The 20,166-nt window shown below is 49.9% G+C and overlaps 2 protein-coding genes across 5 annotated transcripts in view; one reads left to right on the top strand and one right to left on the bottom strand.

Annotated features, from left to right (window-relative positions):
- The window catches only part of LOC139052441 (flavin-containing monooxygenase 5-like), a 144,410-nt gene that overhangs the window by 46,225 nt on the left and 78,019 nt on the right, over positions 1-20,166 (top strand). The gene's annotated exons all lie outside the window — the stretch shown is intronic.
- LOC135898891 (flavin-containing monooxygenase 5-like) overlaps positions 1-20,166 on the bottom strand; it is a 101,334-nt gene that overhangs the window by 36,895 nt on the left and 44,273 nt on the right. The window contains exon 1 of one of the 3 annotated variants that reach the window (XM_065428088.2): positions 17,688-18,375. The exons of the other annotated variants lie outside the window; for them this stretch is intronic. Coding sequence (XP_065284160.1) covers positions 17,688-17,701 — 14 coding nt within the window. The 5' untranslated portion in view covers positions 17,702-18,375. Of the gene's footprint in view, positions 1-17,687; positions 18,376-20,166 lie in introns of those variants that run through there. 3 annotated transcript variants of the gene reach the window in all.

Genomic DNA, 20,166 nt, shown 5'->3' with positions numbered 1-20,166 from the left:
ATTTCTGCGGTAAAGAACGTTGTCGCGGACAGTAAAGTGAGCGGCTTGGCGACGAAGTGTTCGAGAAGAGGGTGTGGCGGATGGGTCGTGGAGGAAATTCAGCATAGTTGAAAGCAGGGGATCCTTACGCTGCTCGTCCGGCATATCAGCGACGTTGAAGGCTGACATGGATGCGAAGAGCGGAGACAATGAAGCCACATCACAAGGTAGCGGCGATCGAGAAAGCGCATCGGCGTCAGAGTGCTTTCTGCCCGATCGGTAGACAACCCGGATATCATATTCTTGTAAGCGGAGTGCCCATCGCCCTAGGCGACCTGACGGATCCTTCAACGAGGACAGCCAGCAAAGTGAATGGTGGTCGGTGACAATGTCAGAAGGGCGACCATATAGGTATGGACGAAATTTGACGAGCGCCCAAATAATGGCCAAGCACTCCTTTTCTGTTACTGAGTAGTTGGCTTCTGCCTTCTTTAAGGTGCGGCTCGCATACGCGACGACGTACTCGTCATAGCCGTCTTTCCGTTGTGCGAGGATTGCACCAAGTCCGATACCGCTGGCGTCCGTATGTACCTCTGTAGGCGCTGTGGGATCGTAGTGTAGAAGAATCGGTGGCGAAGTAAGTAGGCGACGTAGTTGCTGGAAGGCTTCGTCACAGGAAGTTGACCACGCGGAGATGCCGTTAGTAGCGGTAAGCAAATTGGTCAGTGGTGCGATGATAGTCGCGAAATTGCGCACAAAACGCCGAAAGTAAGAGCAGAGCCCTATAAAGCTGCGGAGTGCCTTAAGAGTAGTGGGCGTCGGAAACTCTGCGACCGCGCGAAGCTTGGCTGGGTCAGGAAGCACGCCGTCCTTCGATACAACGTGACCCAATATTGTCAACTTGCGAGCAGCAAAACGGCACTTTTTGATGTTAAGTTGGAGACCAGCAGAGGTGAGGCAGGTGAGTATCTCACGCAAGCGAACGAGGTGCGTCGGGAAATCTGGCGAAAACACCACGATGTCATCAAGGTAGCACAGACATGTTTTCCACTTGAAGTTGCGAAGGATGGTGTCCATCATGCGCTCGAAAGTAGCGGGCGCGTTGCAGAGCCCGAATGGCATTACGGTAAATTCGTACAAGCCATCGGGCGTGATGAAAGCTGTCTTCTCACAGTCATCATCTGCCATGGGCACTTGCCAATAGCCGGAGCGAAGATCCAAAGATGAGAAGTACTCCGCGCCTTGCAAGGAGTCGAGGGCGTCATCGATCCGAGGCAGCGGATAGACATCTTTACGAGTGATCTTATTGAGTCGACGGTAATCCACACAGAAGCGTATTGACCCGTCCTTCTTGCGTACTAATACTACAGGAGACGCCCAAGGACTGTGGGAAGGGCGAATGACGCCACGGTGCAGCATGTCGTCGACCTGCTCGTTAATGATCTTGCGTTCGGCTGCCGATACGCGGTATGGTCGTTGGCGTAAAGGAGGATGGGAACCAGTGTGTACGCTGTGAGTGACGGTTGCCGTACGTCCCAGAGATAGTTGGTCACAGTCAAACGACGAGCGAAAATTCTGAAGAAGCGCGAAGACTTGCTGGCGATATGGAGGCGGCAGATCGGCGTCTACGACAGATTCAAGAACGTCTGACGACGATGACGACAACGATGATGATGATGATGCGCATGGCACGGGAGAAGTGAGGGCGTCGAGTTCATAACAGGCCGTGTCGTCGGTAACATCGAGAATGTGAAGCGGGTCAAGGGGCTGAACACGACCGAGTGATTCGCCGCGCAGTAACGTCACATGGTAGTGAGACGGGTTACACACAAGCATTGAGGATAATCCAGACGCAGTGGTGAGGACGGCAAATGGGAGAGGTAGGGCCTTGCGACGGAGAAAAATCGGCGACGGTGTAAAAAGCACTGTAGCGTCTGGCGCGGTAGAGCAAGAGACGGGCACAAGCGCACACATGTCGGGTGGTATGTCCGTATCGGACACAATAGTGAGCTTGGAGGCTTTCTGTTCAGAAGGGTCAGGCAGTGGGGCATCGGCAAGCGGGAAAAGCACTACTTCGGCCCGGGCACAGTCGATGATGGCACGATGATGAGACAAGAAGTCCCAGCCGAGGATAATGTCATGTGAACATGATGACAACACGAGAAATTCAACAACATAGACAATGCCGTCGATGACCACCCTGGCAGTACATTGAGCGAGCGGGGCTATATGCTGCGCAGTCGCGGTGCTTAGAAGCATACCAGACAACGGCGTTGTGACCTTATGGAGGCTGCGACAAAGCTTTGCGTCGATAACAGAAACTGCAGCCCCAGTATCAATAAGCGCAATTGCGGCGGTTCCTTCGACCAAAACGTCCAATAAATTGCGTGGCGACTGTGCAGGCCTTGTAGAAGTCGCGAAGCTTGCAGTTCGTGCCTGCGGAACTGCAGCAACTAGTTTCCCTCGCTAGGTGACTGGCGGCGACGTAAGGGGGAAAGTGAGCGACGACGTGGTGATGGCGAACGATGGGTGCCGACAGGGCGTCGAGGAGGCGGCGAAAACTCGTGGTCGGGAAGAGCCGCATGCCCGGTGGTGTCATGGGAATAGGCATATCCAGGCGGTGCGAAAGTAGCGTTACCAGGTGGCATGCGACGATGGCAGAAGCGCGCAACGTGGCCGGCGACACCGCAAGCGAAGCATATGGGTCGGTTGTCGCGTGTGCGCCAAGGGGTCTGAACTGGGCGTCGAGATGGAACGGGAGGCGACGCGGGAGGAGGTGCAGCTTGAAGTCGCATTGGCGCCGGAAACGAGAACGTCGGCGGCGCAGGTCGCGCGGCGACTTCGGCATAGGTCAGAGGTGCAGCCACGGGAGGGCAGGGGTGGGCGAAAGGTAAAGACCCAGCAAGTTCCTCGCGAATGGCCCGCCTAATGGGAGCAGCCAGAGATGTGTCAGGCTGGGGAGGTCCATCATTGAGAGGCAGCATGGACAATTGGCGTGCCACCTCCTCACGAATGAAATCCTTAATCTCAAGAGAGAGCGATGCTGCTGGCGTGGTGTTCGAGCGAAGCGTGAGGCCCGAGAGAGAGTCGCCAGGTGCGAGAGCGCTGCGCGCAAGGACCCTTTGTCGACGCAGCTCATCGAAGCTCTGGCAAAGAGTGACGACAGCTGCCACAGAAGTAGGGTTCCGCGCCAGGAGCATTTGAAATGCGTCGTCCTCGATGCCCTTGAGGATGTGCTTCACCTTGTCCTCTTCAGTCATGGTGGAATCGACGCGGGCGCAAATATCGACGACATCCTCTATGTAACTTGTATAAGTCTCGCCGGGCTGTTGAGCGCGCTGGCGGAGGCGTTGTTCTGCACGGAGTTTTCGCAAGGCTGGGCGACCGAAGACTTCCGCGAAGGCAGTTTTGAAAGCGGACCAGGTTTGCAGTTCCCGTTCGTGATTGTGGAACCAGAGGTTCGCAACGTCAGCAAGATAGAAGATGACGCTACGGAGCTTCGTCGGGTCATCCCACTTGTTGTGTTCACTGACGCGCTCGTAGGTAGAGAGCCAGTCTTCTACGTCAGTCTCACCTGATCCGCTAAAAACAGGAGGGTCCCGCTGCCGTTGCATGGCGCCGCACATGACAGGAGCGGCAGATGCGCCGAGTGGATTGTTGGGAGCATCGGTCATAGTAGCGGCTGGAGCGGATGTTAAAGTTCGGCTGCGAAGTTCCAGGGCGAGGTCGGGGAGTGGAGCACCTTCCACCAAATGTAATAAGGCGATTTATTAAGAGGCACTGGGCACAGTCTGGTAGCGCTGGCAGTCGACAAACGCTGATCACGCGCACAGCCGCAACAAGAGCGCCTTCTTCGTCTTCCTCTTCACCACAATGTGAAGTAATGGAGGTGTACTCCATTGGAGTGTAGCTGGAGGTATACCCGCAAGGGTGTATGTACACAGACATGTAACAGTCACGAGTGTGCCGGTGAGAAAATCAAACCAGCCCTTCTTTTGCAATGAAATTCACTTGACCATAGTATAAATCGCACTTGCACTCGTACTAAACTAGGAATCACTAGACAAGGACTAAACTAGGCGTCAAACTAGACACAGGGGACCTTTAGTTGGAGCACTCTATCAGTCGTGCGTACAGAGAAATGCAAGAAATGTACAAAACCCAAGTGTGGTTCTGGTCTTTCACGTAAACGAAACACAAACACACGGCTAAACATAGCACTAAACTTATCCAAATCGGGACGATTCTCGAGACAATATTTTTTAGAAGCAGTTCGCTGACGACGACCAAGGTTCCAGTTAAGGTCCTAAGCAATTTTTTTTTCGTACGACGGTTAATTGTTGAAATTTGTCAAATGCTCTACCAGTGGTGGTGAGAAAAGAAGCCGAGGGAAGTAAGTGAAAGAGCACATGGAACTCTGTACCGTTTGGCTGCGCAATCTGTGCTGAATAAAAGCTGAAAAAAAAAAGGAAGTTCAGCAAACGGTTCCTTGTGTATCCGGACGCGCTGCGCGATCGAAGCCGTTGGCGTCGCAAAGTTCAGGGCTACAAACTTTTGCGCACTGTGGCGCTTACCGAACTGTTTTTTAAACGCTCACAAGGACGAAATACTGTATCATTTTTCGCGTCCTGAGCATACAAGTTGCTTATGCAGCAGCCGTAGTTGATGGACCATCGCAAACGACAGATGTCAGTGCTCTTCTCTTGACGACTTCATTATCGTGTTGATCACGACTTCACGAGGCCGATAAAACACTCTTCATGTCCAAGAATATGAAGACGTGATGCGCGAGCCGGTCTTAGAGGGTATCAGTTTCCTCATTGTTTAACTGGAACACTGCTGCTGTGGAAATAAGTGCGTCTCAGTGTCTGCGCTTCGCATTATTTTCGTTGGCATACCATAGAAAGTACCACGTCGCTAGTCTCGGTAACTAGCCACGACGAGAGTAAAAACTCAGGGTGTAATAGAAGAGTGATGTCGTTATGAAAGCACTGCATCGGAGAGAGCTTACACAAGTTGTTCCAAGTCATAGCGTCCTTGCCGGTTGCTGATGTTGTCACGAAGTTGTGTTGCAATTATACCTGTAAGACCAGACAATTACGTAACGTGTTCCAAATAGCACAGCGCGGCAAAGCAGGCCTTTAGATCCCTAATCAACAGACCTGATCCAACTTCACGTTGCTTGAACCTTTGCGACATACGCTAACAGGTTAAAAGATAAAGAAACAAATAAACAAATGCATAAATAATAAGTAAGCGTCGACAGAAAGTGTTCATCGGTAGGAGTTGAGAGTAATGTATCGCGTAAAGCGTGCGAGTTCGACATTTTCAACAGGGTCCCGGCAGGGACAGCTCAGTATCACAATATAGAATCTCGCCACCGTCACGGCTCGTACGTGATATCGAAGATACGAATCAGTCGCGACTTCGAGGCTAGGCAAAGCTAGGAGCTAGCAACGTCGGAGGGAAGCGGCACGCAACCCTCGCCTAATCCCCGAGGTCATCCTTTCGATAGTGCTTCTCTGTTCGTGCTTCGAGAAAGACAAAGAAAATGGAATATAAATGGGTGGCGTGACAACTGGGGACCATACGCTTCAGAAAGATGCCCCTGAGGAGCGCAACGACCTCGCTGGAGCCCCTGAATTCGAGACGGATTTCGCTGCCAACTTATGCACTCGCAATCACCCCGTATGCCAACCTTCTGACCCTCTAGCGATCCGCTCTAGCCGATCGGCAGTGATTTGACGAGGACCGGTGTTAAGGAGGGCCCTGTAAATTCACGGAGTGCAGCGCCAATTGCGTTCGTTCGCGAGTCCGGTCGGAGCTGACAAACACATCCTGACGCTCTGTACGGAGAAGTAAAGTAATCCGTCTCTCTTTTAGGTGTTGTTAACGCGGGCACATAGATGTCAGTGCCTATAGAAACGACCTGGCCATATTTGGTTGATGTGAATACTCAAAGACAACGATCATTAGCAGCTCTTAATGCACGGAAGCGACAAAACGCCCCCTTCGGTTACGCAGAAGCGAATAAATGGCGTGAACGTATGAGCACGAAACTGCAGCCGTAAAGGCTTTACGTAAATAACTGTCTTGTTTCTTTCTTTTCCTCAGGAGAAGCTAGTGCCTCAAGTCAAGCGTATTAAATTAGGATCTAACGCACTTCCTCGCTCAAGTCCAAGAGTGTGTACGTTTTTGCTTCATCATTGTCAAGCGATGCTGCTCACCACTTAATCCGGAGGCACACACAGGAACGGTTCCCATTACACAGCGTAGTTGAAAAGAAAAGAAAATTCAGCACACTTCGGTGGTTCTGGACAAATCTAGTGCGACAGCATCAGATTCTCGCAGCGGATACTTGGATCTTCTTAAGAACAAATTGTTCGTGTTGCCTCCCTCATACATGACACAAGCACACGAGCGGGATCGGCCACACCGAGCAATGAAATGACTAGGAAAAATATCAAGATTTCGAGGAAAAGTAACACGGAGGTGAAAAGAAAGAAAATTCTTTGCAGTGTGCTTAAACGTTGTCTTCGTCCGCTACAGTGTTGCCTACTGTGGCCTCAAAAAATGCTTGCACAGACGCTATCATTCTTGGAGTCTGCCTGGTTCAGATGAAATCTACACAAAATAACGGCGAGCGGACATCAGTGTTACGCGGACAAATTCATTGGCAAGTGAAGAAATTTGTAAAGAAGCAGTAGCAGAAGAACGGACAACTTGAAGTGTAAGCTATTCGGGTATTTGGGCTAGCTTTCTCTCATGCCATATCTTCTAGCACATCGCAGACTTTTGTTTCTTTATTTATTTTTCACGCAGAGTACGATGGATATTCGTTTGTGGGGTTTTAATCTCACACGCCTCCTTGGTATAATTTCTTGGCTTCATTATTTGTTGGCTTCATATGGTAGCGGCTAACAAAAATTGGGCTCCAGTCGCTCCGATCGCTCGCTCGCTCACTCACTCACTAGTTATGTAGGACAAATTGGACAGAGAGGGAGGTAGAAAGAGAAGCCATAAGGGTAAGGCATGGAAGTTAACCAGGCTGAGTCCAGTAGGCGACCCCGCAGCATTGAAAAGGGAAAGGGGATTGAAAGAGTAGATGTAAGGGAGAAGTTCACACTTTGCACAGTCAGACAGACAAGCGCTCGTCGCTGAGTTCGTCACCAGCGGTTATACAAGCTGCTGCATTGCAAAAAACGCAGCAGTGCCTTTGCACATAACAGGAGTACGTTGCCATTGGCCCAAGATATCTTCTCCTCTGTAAAGGGCCTGTCATCTAAGTGTCCCAAAGCTGTCCGAAGGGCACTCCTCTCATCTTTGTGTGTGGGGCAGTCACATCAGAGATGTTTGGTGGTTTCCTAAACACCACATACGCTGCAATTGGCACTGTTCGCCACTCCACTTAGGAATGAGTATTGTAGGGGTTGGAGGACGGGACTTCGGGATGAAAACCAAAACTTGGGAGGGTTTATTTTACATATTATATACAGGGAGGTGAGCGTCAACTAACAGACGTACAGTCATTACGGGCCGGCAGCAACTCGGACGCTGCGGCCCGCGGCAAGAAGTTCGAGAGAGGTGAATCAGGGAATCAGGGCATGTCCCAGAATGCTCAGGTCTCTCTGGAAGGCTTCTTATAAACCCTTCGAGCACTGAAAGTCACGTCATGTTCGACCAATAGGAGAGTCCGCTCCGATGACGCCACTTTCCGCCAATGGCAGGCGCCCGTGCGATGGCGTCATACCCGGCGAAGAGAGTCAGCGCCTGGTCCTCCACTCTTGATCACTTGTTCCCGGTACTGCGCTCTTGCCTCGCAGAATTGCAATCCACTTCTAGAAGGAGAAGGAGGGGGGGCGCTCATGCTCCATTGTACAAGGGCCCACCTGCTCCCGGTGACTCGGCTCCGCAGCGGTGGCAAATGCCTTCTTCAAAGGCGAAGGGGGACGATTGAGCTCCATTGTCCCAGGGCCCCTTCTAATCCCGGCGGCACACGACCTGGGGGCCGCAAACTTGTTTGCACGTGTCTCCTCTGGAATGCGCTTTCCTGCTTCTGCATTCCTCAATTAGCTGTGCTGCAATCCGATGTGGTCTGGGGAACTCGAAGTAATCGCAGGAAACAGCTCCATATCTAACAGTATGCGTTTGTAAAAGAAACTTCTATTCGCAGGCGGCACAGTAATGTTTTTCCCATCTGTTAAAGCCCGCTAATAGTTGTAATTTAATATGTGGGTCTGTGGCGTATCGGCGTCGGTTGGTAAATTCCGGTGTCTTCCATTTCTTTAGAGTAATAATATGGGCAAGCCCGCTGAGGTGCCACGCTGCATCTGTTCTCGAGAATGGTATCGAGGTGCTTTCACATACTTCATGTTCCTCCCGGGCAGCTTTGTCGGCACATTCATTGCCAGTGATGTTGCAGTGCCCAGGTAGCCACTGAAATACAATGCCGTATACTTTGTCAACCACGTGATGATGGGTAACCGTATCTCTGCTACCAATTGTTCATGTGGGCTGCGGCGCAGAGCTAATAAGAGTGTCTGCAGGGCTGGCTAGGACAAATTGGCAAATGCATTACTCTAATGGGAAAAAAAATTAAACAGATCCAACGCATATGTTGGCACCTACGTGAGGAGAAGATTTAGGGAAGCGGTTACTTAATTTTTTTACAACTAACGGCGATGCTTACAAATGTGTTTACTGTCATCTCATATGACATGTAATCACATGAAATATTTATCTTTATCCATCTCAAAGGTCGCAACTTTATCCTCATGCAATTTTTATGTCTATGCACTACACCGCTGGCAAAATATATGCCGAAATGGAAATATCAAATGAGGCGGATGCACATTGTCACATTTCTACGCAGCAATGTCTCAAGGACGGATATCATACAGGATGCATGCCGAAGGAGGAATCGTGATGGTAAGTGTCTGCCCTGAGAAGTACTACACATATCTAGCCACATTTAAGTATTATGTGTTTCCTGTGTCACCGTGGCACATACGCGCAGAGTGAGTGGCACATACCGAATGACTGAACCAAAATAATGAAGTAAATCAAAGAGTCTGTTCAATATAACGTGCTATTTCATTGAGAGGCCGGCGTGATTTAGAGATACTTGTGAACTGACATTATATACCCAGGTTTCTGTAGGGATCTTGTTGTTATTATTGTTGTTGTTGTGCAGAACAGAGGTGCGCTTACTGGCACTACTTTGTCGGTCAGTACACAGGAGTTATGTAAGCCTGTTCTCTGGTACTTGCTTTCTGCGCACACATAACTTCGTATACTTATGCACATATATATCCACCGAGATACCGATCAACACAGCAGTAGACAACAGCTATGCCAAACCCGGCAGGGCAGGCAAACAAAGCTTCGCTTTAAAAGCAGGAAGATGCGCCGTTTCGCTCAACACAACACACACCGACATATGACGTGAATTCCAAAAAACTGGTAATTCGTGACCGAATCCGCTGACATCAAAGGTGAGGAAGAAATAAAAAAAAAATCAAGGAACTATAGTTCGCACCGAAAAATAGACAAATATTGGAAACCCCAGCCGTACGCGAACTGTAAGCACTGAATATGTGTGCAGCAGGTCAATGCACCTTCCCGGAAAATTAGTCGGCTTGCTGATAGCCTATGTGGCTGTCACAATAGCCAAAGATACAAATACAACAGAGCACGGCTCACCCACTTAGCTGTAAATCGTTTAGCTCGCCTTCTTGTGGCTTCTCTGTCGTCAAGATGAACGTTATAACCAACTGGGCAACTGGTTCAGCATCAACTACCGCTAAAGTTTCTTTCTCCTCCTCCTCCTCCTCCTCCTCCTCCTCCTCCTCCTCCTCCTCCTCCTCCTCCTCCTCCTCCTCATCATCATCATCATCATCATCATCATCATCATTTATGTTCACTGCAGGACGAACGCCTCTCCCAGTGGAATCCAATTACTCCCGTCTTGCGTCAGGCGACGCCCTTAACAGACCACCGGTTAACTGCTCTGAGCATTACAAGTCGTCTGTTCGGGTTACAAGATGTCACCTGCACAGAAGCTCCAGCTGGCGTCAGACAGTCAGGAGCGCGATTATGCGAATGTGTCCCCTTGCCGCTTTTTCCTCGGCGTCACAGGGCGGGCTTTGCAGTTTCGAGCTCAGTCCGACATCTAGAGCGAGCCTCGGTAATTCTGCTCGATTGCCACGATTACGGTAAAACCAAGTAGTACAGCGCCGGCAGTTCAGTCGCCACATAGAAAACCGTGCTAGTTTGATATAGCTGCGGCCTCCGATAGCATCGCAGCAGACAGGCGAAGGCGAACTGGGCCGTATCCCTCGCGTGTCGGCTAGAGTACGTATACAAACACTTGTGCTCGTTCGCTGTGGGACTCCTTGAGGATAAGTTTGTGCGCAGTGTCAGCATCGACAGATGCGGGCGGCCTTGCCTTGAGTACTTTTCCTTTTCGCAGAGGTGGTGCGTTAGAGTAGGGTACGATATGTTTCGATTAGCTATGCACTAAGACCACGCAGGCGTACAGACCTGAGTGAGCCAATTATTATACCATGATATTTTGTATGCCACTGTGGATAAAGTAGCACACCATGGCATTTCAGAGTTTATAGTCATGTGACACTACTATTAATTATTAGAGAACTCAAATTGAAAAGAGCGAAAATATATATTTGCGTAGTGAACGTTGAGAACATTGCGCGCGGTGAACGGAAACTACACAGGGCCCCTGATACGCCTCACGAGCGCATTGCCTGCTGTTGCCTCCGAAAAACATACACAGGCGCATCGTACTTGGTAGGCATTCTGTGAGACCAATTAGCACAAGGTAGAAGAAAGTTGGGCTCAACACGTATACCACCCCAGTACTCCACAGTGTGTGTACAGTGTTGAGAAGTTGGGTCTTGTATATACATACATATACTCGTAGAGTCTGCGTCGCGCACAATATACAACCTGTCAAGGGCGCTAGTTGCGTGACAAATCAGTGGTTATAGCGCATCTGAACCAATTAGGCATACAATAGTATGGACGCCGGGACACACGGGAGTCGCAGGGAACCAAGAGGCGGACAGGATAGCTCGAGGGCACACTTATTACCGAGCATCCCACGTAGGCGACCTCGAGGAGACCGAACCTGTACCCCAAGACTATTCGGCGATACTAAATTACTACAAGGGCTGCAGAAAGCGGTATCCACCACCGCACAGCTCCCTTAGCAGAGAGGACTCTGTCGCGTGGAGGCAGCTACAAACGGGCTCTTACCCGAACCTACACGTACTCAGCAAAATTTATCCGACACAATACAATGACAAATGCCCCTGGTGCCACGAAACACCCACGCTGTATCACATAACGTGGGCATGCCAGAAGATAGACGTGGCACCCGTTATACCAAACCCGAGTGCGGAACAATGGGAGGGAGTGCTCTCCAGCGATCGCCAGGTCGACCAAGAAGGTCTGATTCGGCGAGCACAACTGGCAGCAGCATCCAGCGGAGCCCTGGACTAAGGGCAACCGACCGTTGTGTTAGAAGATGGACGATTCCATCTGAAGACCGCAGAATACCAGCGAATCTAGAGCTGATAAAGTTTTTCACTCACACTCCAGTCGAGGAGGTTAAAGAAAAACTTTAGCCTCCTTTCTTCCAGTTGCACATTGCTGTAGTGTCACGAGCGCGATCCCCAGTGACGGTAGTGGTCATTTTTATTCTCCGCCCCGTAGTGAACAGACGAGGGAAAGGAGGTGGCATGACGGCAAATGCGTAACCGAACGGATGGGAGGGTGCACAAAGCAAGTCTAATTTCGAGCTCTGAAGTGCCGTCGCAGTAACGAATGGAAGGAGAGTTAGGATCCTTATCTGCACCGTTCAATGTGGAAAACAGAAAAGAAGTAGCAAATAGAAAATGTACAAGAAAGCCGAAGATAGCTGAGTCAAGCACTCGCATGACCTAATGCAATCTAGACCATGCCCTACACCCCCCTCCCTCTACACCCCCAAAGCTAACATGTAAAACCAAAGAGGCAGCTGTCTTAGAGTCTGCCATCACTATACAGCTCAGTGAGTGCAGGGAAATTATTCCATTCACTCTGTCTCTTCCGAGAAACGTGAGCGTTGCGCAACGACGTTGTGGCTGTTCAGGAAGGAAAATGAAAGTTTCCGTGGTTTGAGGAAGGGAAAAACTTGTTACCGCGTAGATGAGCCGTACACGGCGCGGCACGAGGGGCTTTAAACTACAGGAAAGGGGCCGACCACATTGTCACAACAGCGCCGTAAGGAAACTTTCTTTCCTAAGGTATGGGCCCCTGGGCTTCAAGGAACGCTGGATACTATAGTCTTCACATCAGTTTCACATCAGGGATAAGGACGCGTTCGCTTATAGCACTGGCGAAGCTATCGCTTGTAAGAACAAAGGCCACCGTAAAGCGTTACAGGTAGCCTGCGCCCTTTCACAGCAAGCGCTGAGTGGTCAGGAAAGAACTTCATAACATTGCCTAATCTGGAGAAAACCAGGAAAGCACCACTGATTGCGTATGAGCATGCGGTGTTTGACATCATTTTCCTTTTCATTCTTTGTTACGTTTCGTGGACATGTACATCCCATATGTTTTGCTTTATGAAGGTGAATCTAACAGTTAGATTAATGTCACGTTACGACTATGTACAGACGCTTCACTTCCACGAGCAAGAAACCACTAAGGTAGACGCAGACTTTCGTATTTAAAGCTCAAGAACGGGTTTGCTGTGTCCGGTACGCTGTCGTCGTCTGGACTTTATCATGCCGTCCTCCTCGCCCTCAACATAAACCCTCACAACACGCTGCAGAAGAACCAAACTTTGCCCTCCGTAAACGAGGAAGGGCAACGAACCTTCAAGAACTTGTTTGCTAACGAGAAGAAATGACTTAACGAGAAGAAGGGTGACTTCACGGGGCTCGATCTCAAGCACAGCGGCAATACGCGACAGGGAGCTGTGCACGCTCGCCGATGGGCTGTCGCGCAAAGCTTAAAAAATTTAATTATATTCCGGGTTTTACGCGCCAGAATCACGATCTCATTGTGAGGCACGTTGCAATTGGGGATTCCGGATTAATTTTGACCACCAGGGTATCTCTAACGTGGCACCGATGCACGGGACACGGGCATTTTTGCATTAGACCCTATCGAAACGCGACCGCCGCGGCCGGGATTTGATCCCGCGACCTGGTGCTTAGCAGCGCGGCACCATAGCCGATAAGCCACCGCGGAGGGTGCAAGAGTAGGGTTGATGATTAATATGCAGAAGACAAGGATAGTGCTCAGTAGCCTGGCAAGGGAACAACAGCAAGGGAACAAGGCCGGCATCCAACCCACCGACTCGAGATCATCAGTGCAATGCCGTAGCCACTGGGATGCCGCTTCTGTAGTCAAGCAATATTCGCCCCCTTGGCTGTTCATGAGCAGTGCTGTGTGCGACGCATACTCTGAGAGTAGTGGTGTCTGTGCTCATGTGTTCGAACACATAGGCAGGCAATATGTTCAAACAGAATAGCTCATGCTTGATGTGGTCGTTCGCAGTGCGGCTTTGCGCAAACGCAGCCTCATTTTCAGCGTTCCTTTTGTTAAGATGACTCTTTGGTGTATGGCATGTTGTTAAACGACGTTTCTGAGGTACCGTCACTATCGACACCACGTCGCCATCATCGTCGCCGTTGGCACGGAGTGTCATGCAGTTGTCACGGAGTTCAGTTGGGCTCCTTTGCAACGGGTTGCAGAAGTTTTTCGCGAAGTTGACGATGGCTGAGGTGTCGTGAGCGAATGATGAATGACTGTAGTTGCGGTAAATGATTTCATAGCCAGGCGGTGACAGTGATGGTGGCGGTGATTCTGTTGTTGATGCAGGCTGTGTTGGCCTGGCCGTCAGTGTGGGAAATTGTTCCGCCTTATGCATCGCTGTTCAAATTACAAAGCGCGATACCACTCGCTCTTTAATTACAGTCGCCATTAGATAAAAGCTGCATGGTGAATGTCCGAAGTATGCCGATTTTTGCATGACTGCTCAAAAGAAAGTTTTATGTGTCGGGAGGTAAATCACGTGTGCAGCTTGTTGAAAAGGATTGCGCGTATAGTTTTTTCACTTTTTCGCCGATACTGGTGGCGGGAGTTGTAGTGGTTGCTAAGTGTTATTGTTGTTGAATAATAATAATAATAATAATAATAATAATAATAATAATAATAATAATAATAATAATAATAATAATAATAATGGTGATGAAGGGACGTGGTAATTTCAGATAGTGTCGACCATTCTTGAGTCTTGTAGAAGTGAAGTAATGACTAGAATGTCAGGCGCCGTCTCTTGGGGGGACCAGTGGGAAGAGGTCAGGCGTCCAAAACCTGAGACCTCAGCATAGGGGAGAGGGTGGCTAGCGCCCTTCTCCGGTGTTCAGCGAGAGCCGAGCAGACCATGCTGCTAATCCAGTAGCTGGTTCTCTGGTGTTGTGCGACACATCTTCGAGAGGGCATTCATCGCAGTTACTTGAGCTTGCCCGCATGCTGCTGGTGCCCAGCCATATATGCAAGACGGGTGAAGGACCCAGCCAGCAGGCAGCGCTAATGACTCGAAAGTGTCTTGCTCGACGTGAAACGAGGAACGGTATAAGGAACCTTCAAGAACTTATTGTTGCGACGCGGGTGACGTCACCACATGCCCCGCCTTGTCCCGTACAACGACGGATGGGCAAGCCTGCGCCCACAGATATAGTTAAGGAAAAACCGGCGCTAGAAGAAAAAGTCGCCACCAGTCGACGTGGTCAGTCTGGTGGAATGTGAAGGCTATTTCGCGGGTATTAGCAGCTGCATTAATTTTCTGCTGTGACTGCTATTTCCCTGATATATCCTGTAAATAGTGTACAACGTCTTCTTCTTCTCTTCACCTCCTGCTCTAAGTCTTCCTTCTCTTCGTTCCCCAAGCCGCAACACTGGACAGGAGCGGCAAGTGACTGATTGCCCGGTTTGAAGGTGCATCCTGGCGCGGCGCGTTGGTATGATTGCTGTTTCCGTTACGATGCGCCGCCGGCGCGTGATTTCAGCACGGGTGAACGTCCCTGGCAGAGGTGCAGAATTTTCATGGAGAAGGTTCCGGTGTGCGGCCCTTCGAGCCTCCTCCTAAAGGACTGTGTCGAGGTCGATCAAGTATGGGTCGTCAGGCAGTTGTGGTCGAGTCTCCGAGGGGCAGGAAACAAGCTTCCTGGCCATTCAGCCCTGGAGTCGGTCTTCCTGTTGCCAGCGACCCCAGCATGATCTGGCATTCATGTGAGGCGAACAGTGAGGCCAGTCTCTTTGGCGATTAGTATCGACAGGTGTATCGAGTGTGCAGCACCATTGCGCCAGTTCATCCGGGCGCAGGGCTGTATGGAGGCCTGTGAGTCCATGTAGATAGTATGCTGAGTGAAGGGTGCAAGAGCAGGCTTGAAGACGGCGTCGCTTGCAGCGGATATCGCAGGCAGTTCCGTCATTAGTGGGTCGTTGCAGGCAAGGCGGTAGAAGTAGTAGTCCGTGGTCGTGCTGTATACGCTATGGCTGAAGCTTCGTCACTGAGGGCGGCGTCGGTGTAGACAGCGTGGTGACGGGGAGGAGCGTCAGAAATTTCTGGTTCATGCCACCTTGTGAAAGACAACTGCATTTCTGCGGGGTCGGCATTCACGTTTTGGGGAATAGGCGTAAAGTCCCCGGTCATCGGACAACCCTACGGAGCAGTGGAACAAGGCAGAGGCTTGAAGGGGACTGACAGGTGAAGAAGCGAGAGGATGCTGCGACCGGATATCGTGGTTCTAATAGTCGGAGCTGGTGTAAATGCTTGACAGCCTCGGCTATTGCCTCGACCGAATTCACCTGGTGTTGCTAAGTGGAAATGAATCTCATAACGCAGACATCGCAGTTCTTCCGCCCAAGGCGAGCGGCTGACAGCTGATCTATTACCGTTGCATATACGAAGTCATCAGCTCTAGGTGTTCCCAGCCAATCTTCCTGCCAAGCACTCGTCTATCTCCGTGGTGCTCAGCTGCTGGCATTTGACGAAAACCACCGTATTGAAGATCGCGTAGCCCATAGCCAAACATCCGTAGTCACACGCCTTTTTTTTTAAAATGTCACATCATTATAGGCGGACTTCACCCACTTTGGAGGTATGGTCCGTGTGGTCCAAAAATGTGGCACAACCCGAAAGCAATACACAGTCTAACAGAGCGTCTCAAATATTTAGCTGTGACGAGTGAAGGATGCGAGAAACTGGCATGTAACGCACGCACTAGATGTTTCGAAGAAAGGCTTTGGCACAAGAGAAGCATGCCTGCGATAGTGGCCTAACGGTTAGAACATCAGGATTACGTGCTGGGAGGCGTAGGTTCGGTCACGCATTTTTTATAGCATTATGGGCGGACTCCACCCACTTTGAATATATCTGACAGAAAATTCGAGACGTTCTGAGCGATCGCGTTGCAGTATGCACGGTATCGCAAAAGAGATACTATATATAGAAACGTCACTTTGATAAATGACAGCATGCGCTAGGTCACCCATGACGCACGCGTGCACAGCTGTCGATACATCACAATCTAACTATGATATCACACACTTAGACAGTCAGCAGGGCCTCATGTTCTGGCCTACTTTTTTCTTCTTTTTCTCACGTGGCCTTTTTCGCTGCTAGCTTTACTCGAAATTATAGGGACGAGGTGGCGAACGGAAGTTTGGCGGTAACTAGAACGCTTATGAAGTTGGTGTAAGTAAGCTGAGGGGCGTAATGTTTAGGGTTTCTTGAAATGCACGTCGGGACGACAAATGTAGCGAAATAAAAACATCAATACTGACAACCAGGCTCGATAATACTCATTCGACAGCGTCCTTCATCGTATGCGCCATTGTCAAAAGCAGTCACACAACTCTACGTAGTTTACGACGAACGTACTGCGCCTAGAACAGGAGCACCATATCATAAATAAAGTATGTGTGTTCAGCGCAGAAGCACTTGTTCTTTCATAGCTTTGGGAGGCAGCGCGAAGATAGAAGTCTTTTTTTATTATTATTGCGGCAACGTGAACTTTGGCTAATATTTACCTTTATCAGACAAAAGCATTAAATCACGAGGGCTTGTCGTTAATATCACTGCCGCTTAATTTCCATGCGTTCAATAGGTCAGAGCACCTGCGGAATATTTGTCATCTGCAAGAGCCGTCTTTGGTATTCGCTGGCTGCACCATTCCTTAAGGACACCTGTTAAAGAACTGTGGTTAAATAGTTGTATGGCAACAGATGGCACCATTCACACGTGAAAAAAAAATTAAAGAGTCCTACTATTTAAGGAGGCCACGGTAGAATGAACGCTAACAATTTTTTCTTTGTCGTTCTGCGTGCTGATCGCTGTGCAGCACATGGTAACAGCGCGTCATTGACGAGGTTAATAATGATACAACAAGGACACAGGAAGGAAGAAACGTCGGCCGAATGAAGACCCTATTGAGATAAACACGTAACAGGAAAAACAAAAAGGCCTTGGACTATACAGGAAGACTGCTGTGTGTTCCACGCGCATTCCCCCGCCCCCCTTTCTTTTTTGTAGCGTGTTCCAAACACAGCAAGCATAGCATTCCCCCAAGCGTAGCAATACCTAGCAGTTCCTTAACCAAAATGATTGTAGAATGAGTAGCACTACTCACGAATTCGTCTCCATAGTTGACAACGTTTCCGACTCGAAGGCAGAACTTCCGGCCCGAAGCTCCAGCGGCTCTTTCAGCGTACCAGTGGAAGAGCACCGAACTTCCTGTGGGCAGCTGATAAGATTCAGACGTATTCGGTTGCGCTTTTGTGGTGGATCCGAACGATGCCTCTTGTTCACTGTCTTTCAAACACGAAAGGCTGGGAAAAGAGCGCGACTGTCGAATTCAGTGGCTAGTAGTCGCACCATGCCTCCTGCATCTGTAGCATCCGTTTCCAATAAACACAGTAGCGATTTTTGAAGCAACGGCTCGAGGCGAGAAGCAACGGCTCGAGGCGAGGTCCAAGAGACGATGCTTGTTGCAGATACGAAGCCGCCCGCCGCTCAGAAAGCCAGGTGTGGCCAGTGTCTAAAGGCAGGCTTGTTGATCGTCAGTGATCGTTGGAAATTCCAGGCGCAGCACAGGAAAAAAGAAAAGAAAGATAGAAAGAAATAGAAGGGAAACCCACTCGAACAAGTTTCGAACAACCAGCACACGTCACTCGGCGTCGAACAAAGCCAGTGAGAGGCCCCGAGCGCGACTGGATCGCGGCAGCCGCAGAGCGCGGGTAGTGAAGGGGCAAGGGCGCTCAAGCATACTGTGCGACCGGCGGAGACCCGGCAACCTCTTTCTCCACTTTCCGGCCGCCTTCGACGCTTCTCGCAGCTGGTCGCCGGTTGCAGCGCGGGCTGCATTACGCAAGCCGCCGCCGCCGCCCGGCTAGCCGATCGGCCGACGGGCACGCCGCGGTGCCGTGGGTGAGGCGAACTCGAGGAAAGGGGCAGAGCCGACGACGCTTGTTGTGATGGGCGGCCGATTTCCTCCTCGGACGCGTAACAGCTCGTCTTCGGTTTACAATGTGTAAGGTATACACAGTGTAAATGGTAATTTGTGCACAAGTGCTGGATATGTGCAATGTTTCGCGCGACCGCAAGCGTGCGGTGCGGCTTGCGGCGATGGGCGGCTCGAGCGTAAATCGGCGCTAACTCGTAAGCCCCGGAAGCTTCGTATTGACGCAGTATGCCGAGGCGATCCACGCGGTGCGTAATTACGCGAACAAATACAAGTACAGTCGGCCGCGAAAGTTTACGGGACACGTGCTTCATGGCGAATCTGAATTTCTGTACGGTTTTAAGGCATGAACCTTCCGTAATTTACTCGATCACTGTGTTGGTCGCACAGACTACCACAACCCGTAGTATTGAACTCAAGGCTCTAGCTGTGCCCAGGCTTCATGAGAATTGGGCTTGGCAAATTACGTGTCCCGTAAACTTTTGTGGACGACAGTATCAGGGCTCGCGGGAGATAAAATTTGAGAGAGCGGGAACTTAAATGTGAGAGGAGGAGAAAGGGTGTTGCCAGATGCCGGTGGACCTAGCGTCACAAAAGCTTTCGGCACTTTTCCCCTCCAAGCGCCACTTATCAATTGACGCAGAGTCTGATGCCTGTCACAAGCTTTAGTATGATTTAGAGAGCCTTCGGTAAACTTGCACAAAGAAGAGGTAGAACTCCTGGACCGTCTCATCGTCGGGCACAGATGATTGGACACGCTTTGATTTTCTTTATAGTTATTTGCTATGCGGAACAAGTGTCTTGTGTTTCTCTGCATTGGAGTAATTATACAGCAAAGCCACTGCTTACAATGAGAGCACCGTGTTTTCTTTGCAAAACGTGCACGACCCATCGGGGCCCACTGGCCCCCTTATAAGCAAGAAGCCCACGGGTGAGACCACTGACCTCCTTAGCCTGGCCTTGTGACGAAACAATATCCCAGGAAGTAAACAAAACTTAGAAAAAAGGAAATCACTCGGAGATATGCGATGAGAACTGCAGTCTGGAGCTGCAGAGAGTAATGTGGACCGATCAGATTAAAATCGCATAGCCAAGCGAAGATGAGCACTTGCTGGGCTCTTGGAAGCATATGGAGAAAGTATGCCGGTGTCATTATCTCTATTCTTCTTTGCAGGCGCTCTCAGCTCCCTAGCGCTGTGTGAAAAAAAAATAATGTTGGTGACCATGAAAGCAGCACTGCATGCTCCTGGCATGCGGATCTATTCGCGGCTTGCTGGAAAGGTAAGCTTGATAGCTACAAAAAAATTGTATTTATGCAGGAATTGATACGGATGTCACCATGAAACGCATATCGAAGTGATAGATAGATAGATAGATAGATAGATAGATAGATAGATAGATAGATAGATAGATAGATAGATAGATAGATAGATAGATAGATAGATAGATAGATAGATAGATAGATAGATAGATAGATAGATAGATAGATAGATAGATAGATTTAATGAAACGCACACATTTCTTGCAGCATCGTATACATGCTACTCAGCATGTGGAAGGGGATGAGGGACCGAAAGAAAACAGAAATGGCGGAAGAGATAAGGCAGAAAGTTGAAAAAAAAAGAAAAAAAAGGAAAGGAAGTGGTAA

The sequence above is a fragment of the Dermacentor albipictus genome, unplaced genomic scaffold, assembly GCF_038994185.2.
Source record: "Dermacentor albipictus isolate Rhodes 1998 colony unplaced genomic scaffold, USDA_Dalb.pri_finalv2 scaffold_23, whole genome shotgun sequence".
NCBI classification, from domain to species: domain Eukaryota; kingdom Metazoa; phylum Arthropoda; class Arachnida; order Ixodida; family Ixodidae; genus Dermacentor; species Dermacentor albipictus.
The sequence above is the reverse complement of the archived record's forward strand: the minus strand, read 5'-3'. Positions and strand labels throughout refer to the sequence as shown.